The sequence below is a fragment of the Schistocerca cancellata genome, chromosome 3 (assembly GCF_023864275.1).
Source record: "Schistocerca cancellata isolate TAMUIC-IGC-003103 chromosome 3, iqSchCanc2.1, whole genome shotgun sequence".
Taxonomy (NCBI): Eukaryota; Metazoa; Arthropoda; class Insecta; order Orthoptera; family Acrididae; genus Schistocerca; species Schistocerca cancellata.
Window position 1 is genome coordinate 814,294 of NC_064628.1, and position 16,199 is coordinate 830,492.

At 42.3% G+C, this 16,199-nt stretch overlaps 1 protein-coding gene across 1 annotated transcript in view; it reads left to right on the plus strand.

The window, feature by feature from the left end:
* The window catches only part of LOC126176755 (solute carrier family 22 member 7-like), a 319,454-nt gene that overhangs the window by 250,644 nt on the left and 52,611 nt on the right, over window positions 1-16,199 (plus strand). The window contains exon 7 of the mRNA XM_049923923.1: window positions 14,553-14,736. Within this exon, the coding sequence (XP_049779880.1) occupies window positions 14,553-14,736 (184 nt within the window). The remainder of the gene's footprint in view (window positions 1-14,552; window positions 14,737-16,199) is intronic.

Genomic DNA, 16,199 nt, shown 5'->3' on the forward strand with positions numbered 1-16,199 from the left:
CAGTCTCTGCATATCATGTGTAACTCTGGTAACACCCACTATCTACGATATATAAGACGCTCTCAGACGTCCGACCCGTCAGTCGGCAAGACTCACCGGAAGAGAAACACCCCTCTGAAGATGTCCAGCGCAGCTCTGGACGAAATGTTAGGAGCTGAAGAGTTTCATGGACCACGACCTTACATCCCGGAAGGTTTACCAGAAGATATGATTGCCTTTGTTGGAGCTTTGTTTTTTTACAAAGATATGAACAACAATATGACTTTTTTAAATGATACCCTGTATTTTTTATTCGGTAATTCAATTCTTCTCCTAAAGACGTATTCAAAAATGTATCACAGTGTACCATTCACTGAAACACAACGTTATTAACTGCATAACACAGCACTGACTTTGAGCCTGGGGTCACAAACTCGTCCATTTGCTAGAGTTGTCAGAAAACAAGGGAAAACCAGGTAAAAACATAACACAAAATTGACTTTGGCTGTCCTGTACCATTGCCCAGGAGTAGAACATTCAAAGGTGCTCAAAGTGGTGACCCTGGACACTGGTGCACTCGTCGAATGAAAGAATTATTTACTGCTTCTATTGTTGCCAGCTGAAGAGAATTACAAGCAAGCATGATACATTCCTGCATGTCCTCTGAAGTTGTTGGAATATCGCAATAGACAACGTCTTAAATGCATCCCCAAAGAAAAAAGTCCAGAGGATTTAAATCAGGAGACCTAGCAGGCCAAGCAACTATTCCTCCTCGACCAATCCATCTGGCAGGATACCTTCGGTTCAGAACACGACGTGCACGCAAGGCATTATGTTAATCTGAGGAAGCTGGCACACACTGTGCCGTTTAGACTAACATTGATGAAATAAGGGCCAATAACTGCAGTACCGAGCATACCACACCAGACGTTAACTCACCATCGATGCTGATGTTCCACCTGTCTAAGCCATCGTGGGTTGTCGCTGGACCAATAATGCATGTCTCTTGTGTTTACCTGTCCTTTGTTTGAGAAGGAACATTCATCGGTAAATAGAACATTGGAGAAGAAGTTCGGGTTGGGCAGGATTTGCTGCTGTGCCCACTGACAGAACTGTACACGATTCTGGAAATCATTCCCATGCAATTCTGGATGTAGGTGGGCATGGTAAGGATGGAACCGGTGATGTGTAAGAATACGATGTACACTGCTTGTAGGAATGCCAATCTCCTGTTCAAGCTGTCGTGTGCTCACATGTGGATTCATAGCAACGGAAGCGAGAACAGTAACTTCGGCAGCTTCGTCTGTGCGAGTGCTACAACGATTGCGTTGTCGTGGGTTGAAACTTCCCATTTCCTGAAGCGTTGCAACAAGACGAGAAAACATCCATCGGGAAGGTGGTTTCTTGTCAGGATATCGCTCTGTACAGTTCACTACCTGCGTAGCATTTGGCCTACCTTCCACAACTACAAAAAAGAAACATCTGTCGATGCAGTTTGTAGGAAGGACAGCCTTTACTGTATGCCTACTCTACACAACAGTATTTAAAAGGACTACACTACTGTACTAAATGTACCCGTACATAAGAAAACAGTATTGCAATTACTGTTCTGCTAACTTACATTCCCCACAGATGAGTAGCATTATCTCCTCTTCGTTGGTGTACATTCTACTCACACAACTCTCCAACCGACGATGGTTGACAGAATGATGGGTGTGCACTCTACTTATGTTTACATTTGTCCTCTGACAACGTCAGCACGTGGATGTGTTCCATTACCCCGAGAACCTGCACTAAGCGCTGGGAGCGTCAATGCCAATGTTGTATTATGTAATTAATAACGCTGTGTTTCAGTGAATGGTACACTGTGATACATTTTTGAATAGGTCTTTAGGAGGGGAATTGAATTACCGAATAAAATATACAGGGTACCGTTTAAAAAAGTCATGTCGTTGTTCATATCTTTGTAAAAAACAAAGCTACAACAAAGGCAATCATGCCGATTGATGTCTCCCTGACGGCTAAAGAACATTTGCTTGAAACATTTTGTAATTTTCATCTGCACAAACAGTTATTTAGGGTGGCCAAGATAAATGGGACACCCTGTATATATATGTGTGTGTGCGTGTGTGTTCGCATTAGTACTGATATATTAGGGTTTCCAAGAACACGAAAAAATTCCCCTCCTCACTCGAAAAAGTTTCACATTAGTTCACAAATAAAAAGAAAAATATAACTTCACAACTGCATATTTACATTGTACGACAAAAATTATCACTTGTAATTCATATGTAATTTACACACGTGGTGGTACATGAAGTTAGTCACTGCAGTGTTTGTACCACTATCTGGTTTCTTTCGTTATCCACTTGCCAGTCTCTCTCTTTCCTTCGTCAAAAGAAACTTTACTGATGCGCGTGGCGTTTCCTTTGTTGTTCTGGAAGATGACGACCAAAATTTCTATCTACACTGGTGGCTGGGGTTGCTTCCAATGATCAAATGTCTGCTCACGCAGCTAACGAGTGTATGCTAACTTCGTTTTACAAATTCCACTAGAGATATCTTCTGCTGGGTAACATCCTTGTACAAAATAAAACCAAACATTCACAGCAGACATTAAGAGAAAGTGAAAGAAAAGCTTTTTTGCCACTTCATTGTTTTTCTTGCGAATGAGCAGTAGATGTGAAGCTGAATGACACAGTGTACACGAGTCTTGTCCACGTTAGATTACGATAATGTTTGGCTCTATTGTTCTTGTAAAATATTCTTTTGAACATACAGAATCTCTTTGGTGGTTGCCTGATGCTTTACAGAGAGTCAATGTATAACACGTTATTTAGCCATTTGAGTCTGGAATATATGCTTGTTTTATTTTTTTAAAAAGGAAAAAGAACTAACTTACTTTGCTTTGAAGCTCGCTGGCAGGCCCTTTCTGTTCTTCACGAGAGTTCCCTCAGGTAGTATCTTCTGATGTTCCTACAATGTACAGTGCGGCCGAGCGGTTCTAGGCGCTTCAGTCTGGAACCGAGCGACCGCTACGGTCGCAGGTTCGAATCCTGCCTCGGGCATGGATGTGTGTGATGTCCTTCGGTTAGTTAGGTTTAATTAGTTCCAAGTTCTAGGCGACTGATGACCTCGGACGTTAAGTCACATAGTGCTCAGAGCCATTTTAAACCTGCACATTGCAGGGAAGCAGCCTACTCACGCCTTATAAAATTCTCATCAGTCTTTCCATTGTGTGCCAGCCTAGTCCGCTGTAACTAGCTCTGACGTCATAAATGTTGCGCAATACTTTAAAAATCAAGTAAATAACCTGAAACAGTTCTAGCATGTCAGGAGTAATACTGAATTAATATGTGTTAAATGTCAGTTCGATAACTTTAACCATTTTCGAAATTTGGACGTTTTTCTGTAAAAATCATTGGCGCAACAGAAAAGAGCTAGAGACTTAAAAATTTATATTTAGATTCCTTTTTCATAATAATTTAATAGAAACAGTACTTTGGATCTCACAGATCAAGATTTTAGTTGAAATTCAATATTTTCTGGTTTTTGTCTTAAAAATTAAGGAAGCAAGACAGATTAAGTAGGCTAATAAATAAGGCTAGGATGTTTAAATTTAAGTAGAATGGAGATCCGCTATAATCATAAAGATGTGAGAAGTTCCAACTCAATAACTATAAAACTATAGCGATAGCGTATCTCCAAAGGGCAAGTTCAGAGTTCATCTACTGCGTGTAGTATAATTAAATTAATTCTCTCGCCCAAAATATTTTACTTAGCCACGACAGACTTTTATTATGATTACTTACCTGTGTGCTGAATGCACATTTAAATTAAGAGCTTCATCGGCCATCAGCAAAAGAAGCTATGATTTATGCAATAACTTAAAGTGGTGCATTACTAGCCCAGCGGCTAGTCGGGAGAGCCGATTTGATCAGGCGTTCCCTTAGCCGTCCGCACCGCGGCTGTATATATAAGAACGCTGCGCGAGGAAGAAAGGCCCCAGTTCTCTCCAGACGCAGATTAGCTCACCATCTGTGCCGGGAGTCACGTCGCGTCGGTATCATTGCTATAAACAGCCTCGGATGCCGTATTAAGTTACTCAGGATACGCGTAACCATGAAATCGTTTTCGAATGAAGTGTAAATTCTGGGATGACTTTAATGATCTATCTTCAGTTTGCGTATGTTGTATTTTCACGTGCCGTCGCGGGACAGACATTCTACCGTTATTTAGCATGGCGTTTGATGAACACTATCATCAAATTATGGCGAGCATTCATTTAAACATTTAATTTGGACAGTTATAGTTGCATCAGCGCATTAGACTCTGAACTGCTCTGTTAGTCAGGTTGTGTGGATTCTTTTTCTTTCATCTGTGACTTTCAGAATACAGAGAACATTTTTTTCACGATCGTTTTTGATTATGAATCCCAGACCATCTCCTAATTCCTCAGAGCTATAAGCTGTAGCTATAAGTGTATTTCTCAGGTGATGTGGGCACTAGGAATTCTAATTACAGGCTTCACGTTTTGCTAATCACTTTCTGGTTGCCAAAATTGTAGTTAGAGAGCCAGTGTTGAGAACGGCAAAACAACAGCATAAATAATAGGAACATTTATATAACAATTAATTCTACCCGCCGCCCCACAACATGATCATAGGACTTTATCTGCTAGCTGGACTGCCCAGCACCTCGACACGCAGGCTGAGCTGACTCTTGCTGCCGACAGGTACGGCCGCCGCCCCCAGCAGCTGCTGTGCCTGTCAGCCCACGTGGTCAGCAGGCTGCTGGTCGTGCTCTCTCCACACGTGCTGCCGCTCTTCATCCTGGCAGCATCCCTCGTGTCAGCTGCAGCTGGGCCTTTGGCAGAATCTGTCTTGTCTGTTGGTAAGTGTTAAAAATATAGATTCAACTTTCACAACAATCTCAGCAACAAGCCAATGCAGTGAAATATTACACCAGAATTGTAATATGTGAGGTCCGCCAGTTATGCAAAACACCGTTTTTTCTCAGTACCCAATCACGTTTCTGCACCACTCTGCCATCATCAGTGGGTTTCCGTTTTATTTATTCTGCAATGTGAACACGTTTACTAAATGATTACAAAAATATGTGGATATTTAGTTCATACAATAGTTCATTTCTTTTTGTTAATACCTTGGTGTGCGTGATTTTTCAGGACCACCTGTGTATTATTTATTACAGGTTGCTTGTCATCTGCAACCAAACGATGTTGATGAGAAATTTTGTTTGGTTGCAGATGACAAGCTACCTGTAATAAATAATACACAAGTGGTCCTGAATAATCGCGCACACCAAGTGTACAGGTGATTAGATTAGGAAATGAGACACTTGAAGTAGTAAATGAGTTTTGCTATTTGGGGAGCAAAATAACTGATGATGGTCGAAGTAGAGAGGACATGAAGTGAAGATTGGCGATGGCAAGGAAAGCCTTTTTGAAGAAGAGAAATTTGTTAACATCGAGTATAGATTTAAGTATCAGTAAGTCGTTTCTGAAAGTACACTCCTGGAAATTGAAATAAGAACACCGTGAATTCATTGTCCCAGGAAGTGGAAACTTTATTGACACATTCCTGGGGTCAGATACATCACATGATCACACTGACAGAACCACAGGCACATAGACACAGGCAACAGAGCATGCACAATGTCGGCACTAGTACAGTGTATATCCACCTTTCGCAGCAATGCAGGCTGCTATTCTCCCTTGGAGACGATCGTAGAGATGCTGGATGTAGTCCTGTGGAACGGCTTGCCATGCCATTTCCACCTGGCGCCTCAGTTGGACCAGCGTTCGTGCTGGACGTGCAGACCGCGTGAGACGACGCTTCATCCAGTCCCAAACATGCTCAATGGGGGACAGATCCGGAGATCTTGCTGGCCAGGGTAGTTGACTTACACCTTCTAGAGCACGTTGGGTGGCACGGGATACATGCGTACGTGCATTGTCCTGTTGGAACAGCAACTTCCCTTGCCGGTCTAGGAATGGTAGAGCGATGGGTTCGATGACGGTTTGGATGTACCGTGCACTATTCAGTGTCCCCTCGACGATCACCAGTGGTGTATGGCCAGTGTAGGAGATCGCTCCCCACACCACGATGCCGGGTGTTGGCTCTGTGTGCCTCGGTCGTATGCAGTCCTGATTGTGGCGCTCACCTGCACGGCGCCAAACACGCATACGACCATCATTGGCACCAAGGCAGAAGCGACTCTCATCGCTGAAGACGACACGTCTCCATTCGTCCCTCCATTCACGCCTGTCGCGACACCACTGGAGGCGGGCTGCACGATGTTGGGGCGTGAGCGGAAGACGGCCTAACGGTGTGCGGGACCGTAGCCCAGCTTCATGGAGACGGTTGCGAATGGTCCTCGCCGATACCCCAGGAGCAACAGTGCCCCTAATTTGCTGGGAAGTGGCGGTGCGGTCCCCTACGGCACTGCGTAGGATCCTATGGTCTTGGCGTGCATCCGTGCGTCGCTGCGGTCCGGTCCCAGGTCGACGGGCACGTGCACCTTCCGCCGACCACTGGCGACAACATCGATGTACTGTGGAGACCTCACGCCCCACGTGTTGAGCAATTCGGCGGTACGTCCACCCGGCCTCTCACATGCCCACTATACGCCCTCGCTCAAAGTCCGTCAACTGCACATACGGTTCACGTCCACGCTGCCACGGAGCTGCGATGGAGCTCCGTATGCCACAGCAAACAGGCTGACACTGACGGCGGCGGTGCACAAATGCTGCGCAGCTAGCGCCATTCGACGGCCAACACCGCGGTTCCTGGTGTGTCCGCTGTGCCGTGCGTGTGATCATTGCTTGTACAGCCCTCTCGCAGTGTCCGGAGCAAGTATGGTGGGTCTGACACACCGGTGTCAATGTGTTCTTTTTTCCATTTCCAGGAGTGTATTTCTATGGAGTGTAGCTGTGTATGGAATTGAAACATGGACGATCACTAGTTTAGACAAGAAGAGAATTGAAGCTTTCAAAATAATGTGCTGCACAAGGATGCTGAAGATTAGGTGGGTAGATCGTGTAACTAATGAGGAGGTACGGAATAGAATTGGAGAGAAGAGCAATTTGTGGTACAACTTGACTAGAATAAGAGATCGGTTAATAGGACATGTTCTGATGCATCAAGGGATCACCAATTTAGTATTGGAAGGCAGCGTGGAGGGTAAAAATTGTAGAGGGAGACCAAGAGATGAATACACTAAGCAGATTCAGAAGGATGTAGCTTGATGTTACTTGGATATTAAGAAGCTTGCGCAGGATAGAGTAGCGTGGAGTGCTGCATCAAACCAGTCTCTGGACTGATGACAACATCAACAACAACACCATTCGCACTACAATGGAGTAGAAAAAGTAGCTTGGTTTAGTAAACACTGCTCGTTTACAGTTTTAGGCTTTCATTAAAAGTTATTTATTGTGGAACCATACATAGTGCTATGGTGTCTGTCCTGCAAGTGCACTATAGAATCTTCTCCGAAACATTTTTGAAGTGAAGTCTGTGTTATTTGATACGTAATATTGAAAGCATTTGAGGATGATTTCTCGTGTTTCAGGTTTGGAGCTAACTGATATCAAGCACCGCACTGCAGTCAACCGCTATGCATGCTGCAGCATGGCCGTCGGAATGATGCTCGCTGGTCTGGTGTCTTGGGTGCTGCCCAATTGGAACTATTCCCTCTCGTTTGCTGCCCTCAGTTGTTTTATACTATTCTTCTTCTTCAGGTAATATACACAAAATAAGCGATACATGGGGATGTGTTAAGCTGCAATGAATATTAAAATTTTATGTTTTTGAGATGAATGAACAGCGGACGACGAAAATGTACAGCTTGTGTTTAGTCAGCGTGTCTTGTGCAAGAACAGAAGTTCACCACAGATTATTTTTGAGCGAGAAGCATGTACAGTAGAATGGTGTGATGCGGAGCACATAGCAAGCTACGTAGAGCTTTGGAGTGTCTCATATCACTGACCAGTCGAGTGGTCCGTTGTGTGTGTGTGTGTGTGTGTGTGTGTGTCGTGGGACATTGCTCGCAATAAATCAAGTGCAGGGGCTGAAGATCTGTTGGTGTTCGGTATTCCCAGACTGCTCCTACGTACGTCATCAGCCTTATAATGAGAGTTGCATACACGTACTAGCCATGCTGCCATTCAGTGTACTTTGGCAGTTGAGCATTGGGTAGGAGGAATTAGAAAAGTCTGACTTAAGCTCTGGTTTCAATTTCCTCCAGTCCAACTTAACGCCAATGTAGCTAATTCTCACAGAAAAATGTTTGTGTAATGTGATTTATCTACACTGTTTGTGCTTGTGCATATATATATATATATATATATATATATATATATATATATATATATATATATGTGTGTGTGTGTGTGTGTGTGTGTGTGTGTGTGTGTGTGTGCTTGCATGTGGGAGGGGAGGGGGTGCGGTCTGCTTGTAAACAGAATTAACTTCCACTTACTAAACTCACCATTTCTCCAACCAATGCCTGAGAGTTTTCAATCCCGTCTGTAAGCTGAAATGATGTTTGGTCATTTCCAGTACTGTGCCAGGGTAGGTTTGTCATTGGTGTGGATGGCTGCTATCACATTGTCGTGGAGGCTTAACGCGTGGAACTCCAGTATATTGCCATGAGGTGCTCCCTCTTGTTTACCATATAGTGTTGATTGTTGACCCCGAATCTCTTGAAGCCCCTGTGAGTGAGTGACACATGTGACCCTGTGCGGAATCCTAGCGAGTTTGCAAATGAAGCTGTTATGGCTAATACGTTCGGCGGTCAAGGAAAACAGTGCCACTGGTTCTTTATTATTATTGTCGCGTGTTGTGCGGAGAAATTGTGTTGTGGCGAGGTGATTCTGGAATTGGAGTTTGTCTGGGCTCAGGTTACTGATGCAGTGCCAGTGAGAAGTTTCTGAATTATTTACTCAAGAACACTGCTGAAAGAGCTCAGCCTGTAATTTTGTGGGATGGAGTCGTCTTTCCCTGACTTACGGAACATCAGGACCTTGCCCAATTTCCAAAGTGCAAGGAAATACCAATGTTTGAGGATAGCATTCTTGATGTTTGTAAAATATTATAATGATGTACTTACGAGCTGGGTTTGAATTCCATCTAGACCAGTTTCTTTCGTAGGATGGATTACTTGATAGTTACCATGATACGCCTTGTTTTACGATACCATATGTTGGCGAACCTCGAACATCACATTTCTTGCACATATATTTGGCTACAGTATGTATTATCTTTCTTTGTTAGCAGATACTTACCGTGAATAATTTTTATTACAATTACGATAGTTTTACAATTTGTACGACGACGTAAAAAAAAAAGGCATTAGAGCAGTGTTTTCTTTTCGGTACTACAGCGTTGTGTTTTATAATTAATCCCAGAGATGTTGTTCAACTTCAAAAAATTTATTAAATTGATAATTTGTAGTCTTTGATTTAGTCTGCTCTGATGTACAACCGTTTCCGTTCTTTAAATAAAATTTGTACTGTTTGAACCTTTTTCAATATTTTATGCTTCAGGTACTTCCACAATATGCAGACGATTAGCCCTAGCTTATGCTCTTTGGCGTTATGTATCTCTTAACTTATAAAAACACTCTTATTTCAGTTTTTCCGTTTTATTTCTCTGAAAGACAAAAACTGGATGTTTCTTGAAATACGTTGTTCATATAATTTAACTTCTTCACGTTTGCAAGATAAAATATTTATTTTTAGATTTTGCAGTATTATAAACTCAGTAACAACGTTCTGCTTTCGTGATGCACGTTAAGCTTTTGGGACGAAATATAAACGGTAACTGAATACTGTAAAAGTTTATTGGATGAGGAATTCCGTTTTATGAAGACACCTTTGGAGTTTTGTTTTACCGAGACATGTTTCAACATTTTTTGTGCTATCTTCAGTGGATTACTTTATCTTCTTTCTTACATGAAGCTATTGAATGTTAATGCTGGTATGCTTAGTATGGCGGCGAAAATACTGAACAAGTTCGAAAAATCGCAGAAAATTCCTGTGAAATGACAAAAGTGGTAGAAATCAGCATGTTACCATACCACAAACAAAGGGGACAAAAACATCAAAGCCATGACAAGTTGCAGATCGTGTAGCCGACTCACTGCTACCAACATTAACATTCAATAGCTTCATGTGAGAAAGGAAATAAAGCATTCCACTGAAGATACCACAAAAAGTGCTGAAACATGTCTGGGTAAAACAAAACTCAAAAGGTATCTTGCATTAGGAGGAATTCGTCATCCAACTTTCTTAGCAAACACGGGAATAAGAAGAACTGCAACACCAAAAGGTGATCGTACAAGTTCAATTCATACAACTTTTTCTTACCTTTATTTTTACAATTACATTAATAGTGGTCGAAAATTGTGTTTTCTAGCTGTCGCTGGTCTTCGGTAAAGGTGGTGGCTCTGGTCCCTGTCCTTTCCATATAAAACATAAAAATTTAACGTTTTGTAATTATTTCACAAATTGTAATGGGTAGAAACCCTTTAATTGTACGAGGGCAGTTCAATAAGTAATGCAACACATTTTTTTTCTCGGCCAATTTTGGTTGAAAAAACCGGAAATTTCTTGTGGAATATTTTCAAACATTCCCGCTTCGTCTCGTATAGTTTCATTGACTTTCGACAGGTGGCAGGGCTGTACGGAGCTGTTAAAATGGCGTCTGTAACGGATGTGCGTTGCAAACAACGGGCAGTGATCGAGTTTCTTTTGGCGGAAAACCAGGGCATCTCAGATATTCATAGGCGCTTGCAGAATGTCTACGATGATCTGGCAGTGGACAAAAGCACGGTGAGTCGTTGGGCAAAGCGTGTGTCATCATCGCCGCAAGGTCAGGCAAGACTGTCTGATCTCCCGCGTGCGGGCCGGCCGTGCACAGCTGTGACTCCTGCAATGGCGGAGCGTGCGAACACACTCGTTCGAGATGATCGACGGATCACCATCAAACAACTCAGTGCCCAACTTGACATCTCTGTTGGTGGTGCTGTCACAATTGTTCACCAGTTGGGATATTCAAAGGTTTGTTCCCGCTGGGTCCCTCGTTGTCTAACCGAACACCATAAAGAGCAAAGGAGAACCATCTGTGCGGAATTGCTTGCTCGTCATGTGTCTGAGGGTGACAATTTCTTGTCAAAGATTGTTACAGGCGATGAAACATGGGTTCATCACTTCGAACCTGAAACAAAACGGCAATCAATGAAGTGGCGCCACACCCACTCCCCTACCAAGAAAAAGTTTAAAGCCATACCCTCAGCCGGTAAAGTCACGGTTACAGTCTTCTGGGACGCTGAAGGGGTTATTCTGTTCGATGTCCTTCCCCATGGTCAAACGATCAACTCTGAAGTGTATTGTGCTACTCTTCAGAAATTGAAGAAACGACTTCAGCGTGTTCGTAGGCACAAAAATCTGAACGAACTTCTCCTTCTTCATGACAACGCAACACCTCACACAAGTCTTCGCACCCGAGAGGAGCTCACAAAACTTCAGTGGACTGTTCTTCCTCATGCACCTTACAGCCCCGATCTCGCACCGTCGGATTTCCATATGTTTGGCCCAATGAAGGACGCAATCCGTGGGAGGCACTACGCGGATGATGAAGAAGTTATTGATGCAGTACGACGTTGGCTCCGACATCGACCAATGGAATGGTACAGGCCCTCATTTCAAGGTGGCGTAAGGCCGTAGCATTGAATGGAGATTACGTTGAAAAATAGTGTTGTGTAGCTAAAAGATTGGGGAATAACCTGGTGTATTTCAATGCTGAATAAAACAACCCCTGTTTCAGAAAAAAAATGTGTTGCATTACTTATTGAACTGCCCTCGTAATTTGAAAGAAATATTTATCTTACAAACAGCAGCGTGACCGAAATGCAGTCGTACTATCTAGTCCATATGATTTCAAATATCGTATGTCTGACGTAGGCGTGAGGCGCCTAGGCAACAAGTGTGAAAGTTGTGTTTGACGGGCTAAAACTGCCCTGGAAGAATGTTCCGCCTGCTCCCGGAGGGTTGGGAATCTAGCGTCTCTTACTGGTTCACCGTCCCATCAGATTAAACGCAGTTTGATGGGCGGTGTCCAAGCCAGTGAGTGTCTGATTCGATTGTGGGCCTCAGTGAGTATATGTTTGTTCCACACGTCAATTCCGACCGGGGCGTTTACCGATAAGGTTTCCAACAGCAAAGGCATGCTGAGCTATGTTGAGTACTCTGCTTTTTATTGGCCCTGAGAGGTGCAGACTCCGAGTTCTCGATTTCTCAAGTTCCGTAAGCTCTATTCCACTGTCTTGGTGGCCGTTTGTCGTCCGGTTCTGTCAATCTGTCTATCGGTACAACAGACAAAACATCTGATTATCTTAAACTGTCTGCGACGTTCTGGTAGCATATCAATCACTAGCGCGTTGTGTGTGTTCTTCTGATTGCTGAACCTGATCGCTTCGAACCTATTATTATGCACACTGAGGAAAATTGTAGTAATTACCACACCAACAATCTGTCTATCATCACAGGACAAGAGTCACAGTTAACTTTAACAATTTTCATATGACTTTTATAGATCATTTGTTACATAATTCCTATTATACCTTAATGGGTTATTTAGACAACGTAGAACAATCGTTCGTAAAAATGTAACACATATTTATAATACAATACCCACTTCATTCTATAATATACTTTCTATAATACACATTCTTACTGGAAAATCTTACATGTAGATCTGTGTGGTATTAGTAATAATTTTTCTTCTTCCTCATAGTGAGGGGGGACAACCAACTGGTTTTAACAACCGATTGTCCCATCTACAATTTTTTGTTCAGTCGTTTTTTTTTCAGTCAAATGAAACAACCAATAACTGAATGTAGTCTCTGTGACCATGTAAGCTGTATCAGTGTTCTCACTCAGTCTCTATGTTTGAATTGTTTCACTTAATGTGAGACAGCTGACTGACAAGTCTCTGATGGTTACATCAGCCATATTAATGTTTTCACTCAGTCTCTGGGTTTGAGAGATTTCATGTGCATACTCTTTCAGTCTTTTCGGTTATACATGAATCAAAACTAATTTTACCAACTTCTTTAGAGAAAAGTAATGTAATTTATCTCAAGGAAAGCTGAAAAAAGTATATTTCTTAAAATGAAGCATTTTTAAAATTTAAGTATTCATTTACTTAAATATCCATTTTTCGTCCTTCTGGTATTAAATATGGATGTTTGGTGGGTTTTAATTGGTTAATGATTGGTGCTACAAGATAAATTTATGCTGAACTAAATGAACAATCACTTTTTTATTTAAATTTACTGAAACTCTATTTCAAAAAATGGCTCTGAGCACTATGGGACTCAACATCTTAGGTCAGCAGTCCCCTAGAACTTAGAACTACTTAAACCTAACTAACCTAAGGACATCACACACATCCATGCCCGAGGCAGGATTCGAACCTGCGACCGTAGCAGTCCCACGGTTCCGGACTGCAGTGCTTAGAACCGCACGGCCACCGCGGCCGGCAAAGCTCTATTTCCTCTGGTTTGCACCAATCACCAATCATCCTATTTTGGTACATGCTGAGGTGACGTGAACATAAAACATATAATGTCAATCGTTGGAAGCTTTTTTTGCCAGAAATATTTGTTAATTTTCTTTGTATTTCTTTAATTAATATAGATTCAGACTATGAATCATCTTTGCAGAGACTTTAAATCTCACCGAGTTTGCCTTGAGGATCATTTTCTAATCAGTCATAAGGTTTATTCCATCCTCACACCACTGAGCATTTCGGAATTCTGAAACCAAATACAGAGTTCACTATTAAGAAAATGCTTCTTCATAAACGTGGATGAAGAGCCAAACTAATAGTTAGTGAATGCACTCAATAAAAATCAGATGTCGCGACGACAACAATGGTGACGACAAGTGATAACAGAGTGGAGTCAACAATAAGGGTTAAATAGTGGCAAACAGTGGAATGTTCACACTCAAAATGGAATGCATTGTTTTCCAACAACCAACTGAATCGTTTCCTTTGATTCAGTTGTTCCCATCACTTCTTCCTCATCTGAATATACATTTTATTGCTCAGGAATATCTACTCAGTTTTTCAGAGTTACAAAGATTCAAAGATTGAAGTGCATAGGAATAACGAAAGTTGTAAGGTGAATTGGAATATATATATATATATAACATATGTGTGTGTGTCTCATAATGGAACATTCGTTTCCCTATTAAGCTTAATTTTTTCGAGTATGAACATACTAAAATACTAAAGAATATTGTGCACTATCGATAAATTATTGTTAAGCTCGAAATGTAACCATTTAAATGTCCGAATGTAAAAGTAAAGTTTTCATTGTGTCTTTTCTTTGTATTAAGCTGACAGCTCTAATATTGTTGTAAAGCTGATAAGTGGACCAATATTCTACTACAACTACAACTACTACTGTGATTAGTACTTACAGGAGACTTGTATTTTTTGGTGACAGTTGGTTCCCCGAGTCTCCACGCTGGCTGGCGTGTAGAGGTCGCGAGCAGGAGGCGCTGGCTGTTCTGCGGCGCATAGCAGCCACCAATGGCTCCACAGTGCCTCCGTTCGCCTTGCAGGTGATCCAGACCGTGGGCAAGAGCAAGACAGACAGGAGGGGCTTCCTTGGCATATTCTCCAGCTGGAACGTCTTCAGGAACACAGTAATCCTCATTGTTGCCAGGTGACTTACCAAACAATTTTCCAACTCGTCTTTGTTCTACTAGAACCTAGCAGCTTATGGGTGGTGCACATTATCTGCAGCCTCTTCAAATTTCTAGTTCAAGGGGAAGGCGAAGGTGTCACAAAACTTGTGAAACCTTCCTAATTTCCTTCCACTCTATTCGGGACAAAAAATGACCAAAATTATGTTTTGTCACCAGGTGACAACTTCTGACTACAGTGCTGCATGTCTGATGTTTTCTCCAGTATTGTGGCGTCGTGGAGTTACCAATGCACAAGCAATCTGCACTTTATTTATTGACTGATGCCTTTCACAAATCACTTACCTCACCAAAAATCTTCGTTACTCGAACTACTGCAATACAGCGAGCGCCACTACTGCCAGCTAAATAAAAGATTCAAACTACGGAAGTCACTAACTACTGATAGGGATAGTTAGCAAATGAAAGATTTTAATAGAGAACAAACAATGTATTTACCTTAACAGTCATAATATATATATCAGTTCATAATATCCAGGATAACAAATTTCAAAACTCCGCCATCTCTCTCCCCACATCCACCACTGCTGGCGGCCCACCTCCAACTGCGCAACGCTACGCGCTGTTCACATCCAGCTGCCGCTGCACAACACTACAGTGGCAGACAACAATGCAAACCAGCCACAGACTGCACACAGCACAGCCAGTGATTTTCATACAGAGCGCTACGTAACGTTGCCAATAAGAAAACCTAAACAGCCTACTTACATAGCCCCCATGCTCCCCACAAAAAATTTTACAAATTGTTTTGGGCAGTGGCCAATAATGATTTGATAGAATTTTTCATAATTACAATAACAAAGATATCAAATGCACACACTTATTGATACAATGTTGGTCCAAAGCTAAAATTTTCTCACAGTCCATAAAGACAGTTCATCCCAGTAAAACTGCCGTTTCTTTTATCAAAGTCTGAGCAGTAAAAGACAATGCACACGGAAGTAGTGGATGTTCATGCAGTCTTGAAGAAGTAGTGTTGTCCTTCCAATGGAAAGACAGTGCTGACTCTTGACATGCAGACAGGTAATAGGCCACAACAGAGCAAACCCACCGCAGAGTCAGTCGAAGTTGATGCATATTGGTAGGTAGGTCAACACAGAGTAGACCCACTGTAGTCCTGGTACAGATTGTGGTATTGGTGGGCCACCAGTGGTGCAGACCCACTGTAGTCCTTGTAGAGATGGCCAGCAGCCATCTGTTGTGACTGTGCGGGTGCACAATCACCATTGAAGAGTCTTGCGGAGAATATAGCAAGTCCATAACCACCAATTGTGCACTCACAAAGTTTTTGGAATTGTCCTTAGAACCAGCAATGCTGTTATCCAGTCCCTTGCTGAATTATCAACACACGTGCATACACTAACAGTCTCTGCTTCTCACTTATTGTCCATATACTATGACCAACAGAAAAGTGTGCAGTGAA